Source organism: Monodelphis domestica, chromosome 2 (assembly GCF_027887165.1).
Source record: "Monodelphis domestica isolate mMonDom1 chromosome 2, mMonDom1.pri, whole genome shotgun sequence".
NCBI classification, from domain to species: domain Eukaryota; kingdom Metazoa; phylum Chordata; class Mammalia; order Didelphimorphia; family Didelphidae; genus Monodelphis; species Monodelphis domestica.
The window spans coordinates 174368485-174372107 of NC_077228.1; the positions used below are offsets into that span (position 1 = coordinate 174368485).

A 3623-nucleotide genomic window follows, 5' to 3' on the forward strand; every position below is an offset into this window, starting at 1 on the left:
TCATGGGAATTCTAGGAATGAGTTGGATCCAGAAATATAGTTAGGTATTGAGTAGCCTTAAAGAGACAATGGCATTACCTAATCACCCAATTTCAGTTTGCTCAATACCTGTTGGATATCCAGCATGGTGCCAGCTTAGGCTAAAACTTGTGCCAGGATCAGGCATCCTGTGCCCTATACCCTCCTCCACCCAGCCCCTCCCTGATCAGAGCTCCTGAGTCAGGAGATTTATTTTCTAAACCTCCTAATCCACACCTTTTCCCCCACCTGAGAAGGAAATAAAAGAGGGTAGGCTCTGGTTAGAGTCACTCAGAGTGCAATCAATGACACAAATACACATGTGAAAATAAGACAGAAAGTAATTTTAATGAAACCAAAGAGAGGAAGATTCAATCTCTTCTAAATTTATACTGATTGGAGCTCTGACAGCTGAGTAGCCCTACAGACAGCTCAAGGAATGACAGTCTCAGCCTAATCCTGGTGCTTGGGAATCTCAGGATGGCAACAAGTTCAGTGCTGAATGTTTTCAGGACACAATTAAAGGAAGGAAATTTTGCTAATTTGTTCCAGCATATGAATAATAGTCTCAAAACCACCAAGGCAGAATCATAAACATTAAGGACTGAAAGAAGATAATAAGGGAGTTTCAGCATTCAGAAGTTTGTTCCATGGAGGATGAAGATGAGATCTTGAGCCATCTTACTTCTGTTTGGTCTTGGGGACCTGTGGGTACTTCTCTTGGGCAGGAGGTGGATAAGACCCTGGAACTTTGGTGGTGCCTGGCTCTGGGACCTTAGATTGGGTTGGCACTGATACCACAGGGTAGTATGGCTCTGGCTTCTTGGTGGGATGTTGCCCTGGAACTGTAGGTTGGCATGGCTCTGGCAACTTGGTTGTGCCTGGCTGTGGAACCTTAGGATAGTTTGGCTGTGGCAACTTGGTGGTGCCTGGTTGTGGACCCTTGGGATTGCATGGCTCCTGGGGAGGTGGTTGGCTGGGCTGTTTCACTTGTTGCTGGTGAAGTTGAGGAGGTATGGTATTGGGCTGCTTGTGCTGGTGGGAAGACATGGTTTGTGTGATGTGGTTCTCCTGGAGAAGAAAGGACAATTTGTCATTTTATTATCAAATGAGGGGTAGCCAGAACCCCTGATGGAGAAATAGTACTTAATGGACACTTCCAGGCTTCTTTCTCCTTTCCTTCTAATTCTTTTTGCCCATCTTTCTTTCATAATAAAATGGGCTCAGAATCTAAAGTTAGAAAACAGGATTATAGTTGCTGGTTTCCCCTGATTCTCTGAATTCTCTTCTCTCCTAGTCTTGCTCCTGTCAGAGAAGTTTGAAACTCTCAGTGCCATGATAAGATCTCTTTCTCTCCCCCACCCCTCTCTCATAAATGCACATACCCTGTTCCTTTTCTTGAGGTTTCAGTCTCTTACTTTATTTCTTTCTCCATGTCCTGATCAGTATTCACATCTAAAGCTGGAAAAGGATTTAGAAGTGACTATACTCAACACATTGATTTTACATATGAGGAAACTAAAATATTATGTCACATGACCAAAGGACATATTTCTCAGATGATTGTAAAACAATTGGAAAGTCATTTGGAAAGGAAATATGTAAAAAACTCCACTAAAAACCCTATAGTAAAGATTCTATATTAATAGATGATAACTCTATTTTGAATATCCAAATAAACTTTTATAAAGCTTTTTAGGTGCATAATGTATAGGGTGATAAAAAAAGCATTAAAATTCCAGAGTCCTGTGCTCAAAGAGAATCTCTACTGTTAATCAGATAGATGACCTTGACCCTCTCTGAACGTACTTTTCTTTTCTCATGTATAAAACAAAAGGATCTGACTTTAGTTTAGCTCAAGATCCCAGAATCTCAGCACCTGTGGGCACTTCAGACATTGTCCAATTCAAGCCATACCTGAGTAACAATACCCTCTACAATGTACTTAGGGCATCAAGGTACAACAAAGAATAGAGTGCCCAGTCTAGAATCAAGAGGACCTGAATTCAAGCTCAGTCTCAGATACTGATCGACTGTGTGGCCCTAGACAAGTCATGCCACCCTGTTTGCCTCAGTTTCCTCACCTGTAAAATAAGCTGAAGAAGGATATGGAAAACCACTCCAGTATCTTTACTAAGAAAATGCCTAATGAAGTCATGAAGAGTCAGACATAACTGAACAATAATAATTAGAGTGTGCCTCAAAGAGCTTATCCATTCCTTGACTAAAGATAGCCTTGAGGGGAAATCCCAAACCTCATTAGGCAGCCCACTCCACTTTGTGATACATCATACTGTTAAAAGTATTTCCTATATATCAAGCCTAAAGCTGCATCAGTGCATCCTTTTTTCTTGAGGGAAACAAGTCTGAGCCTCCTTCTGTGTGATGACAACCCTTCACATACTTGAAGATGGTTATTATGGTCCCAGGTTGACACAAATTTATTAAGTACTTACCCTTCCAGCATATGCTGAAATGCATCTGTATATGTACACACAAACACATATTTTTATATACACAATATATGACCTTAAAGGTATCTATATATATATAGATATATATACACACTCTTGAAGATATCTTCCAGCCTTTTCATTCCAAGATTCTATGAAGTGCCCTAAATGAACACCACACCAGATAAGACAATTTTGGCTATTTTATTCTTTTTTCAAACAGACAATAATGAAACAGCCAAAGGTACTTAAGAATTTCTCATCAGAAATGCAGAGACCTGAATTCCACTCCTGCTTCTACAGTATGACTTTGGGCAAGTCATGTTCCCTCTGGACCTCAAAATCTATCATCTGTATAATAGAGTTCTAGAATTCTAGCCTGCTCTGCATAGTGAGTTATTGAGAAGAGCTTCAGAATAGAGACTTACCTGGTGCTCAGAGAAAGGCAGCTTCTCAAGATTCTCTAGTCTGTTGCTGAATCCTGGGTATGCTATGAGGCTTTTATATGGTTTCTTCTCCTTATCACAAGGAAATGAAATGGTTATTGGCCTTACTATATCCATTCTTTCCCTGCCCAACTGTGAATCATTTCAGCCTTCCCCACTTACCTGTCTGTTCAGTCTTTTTGATGAAAACCACTCAGTTAACATTTCTTTGGCACTAGATGTCTGACAGTGATGTCTTTGTCACCTAATCTCCACTTTTTCCCCTTCCCCCCATCTGGTTACTATTCAATGGGAAGACTAAGACTATCCAAAGGTGAGCCTAACAGCTCCTCTGAAGTTATTTCATCAATTTATTTCAGGAAGAAAGAAGATCCAGACCTCCTAACATATAAAAATTGTCTTCCTTTCTCCAGGGAGCCAGCACATCTAAATTTGGAATATTGAATAAAATGCCTTCCCAAGTATTTTGTTGTAAAAGAAAACAGATTCCCCAGATTGTGTGTGTGCCAAAGAGAGGGAAGACTGAAAGTGGAAGATGAATTGGCCTGGTTGAGTAGGACAAGGGACCCATTGAATAAGGGCATTGTAGGCTTCTCAATAAGGGATTCCAGGGCCCTTCTCTTCCCATTCCCTTCCACTTATTCTCATTTCTTATTAGTTTCATTCTCAAATGTTTTATCCAGCTGAGTTCTACTTGTCTACAGCT

At 40.5% G+C, this 3623-nt stretch overlaps 1 protein-coding gene across 1 annotated transcript; it reads right to left on the reverse strand.

Moving 5' to 3' along the window:
• Positions 1 to 699: 699 nt before the first annotated feature.
• LOC100018715 (cornifin alpha) lies at positions 700 to 1068 on the reverse strand. The gene has a single exon (XM_016430355.2). It carries the CDS (start codon positions 1066 to 1068, stop codon positions 700 to 702), a length of 369 nt encoding a protein of 122 aa, XP_016285841.1.
• Positions 1069 to 3623: the final 2555 nt, after the last annotated feature.

What these genes read in the sequence shown, in the direction of transcription:
- LOC100018715 (XM_016430355.2), bottom strand. Translation starts at nt 1,068, where the DNA reads ATGTCTTCCCACCAGCACAAGCAGCCCAATACCATACCTCCTCAACTT.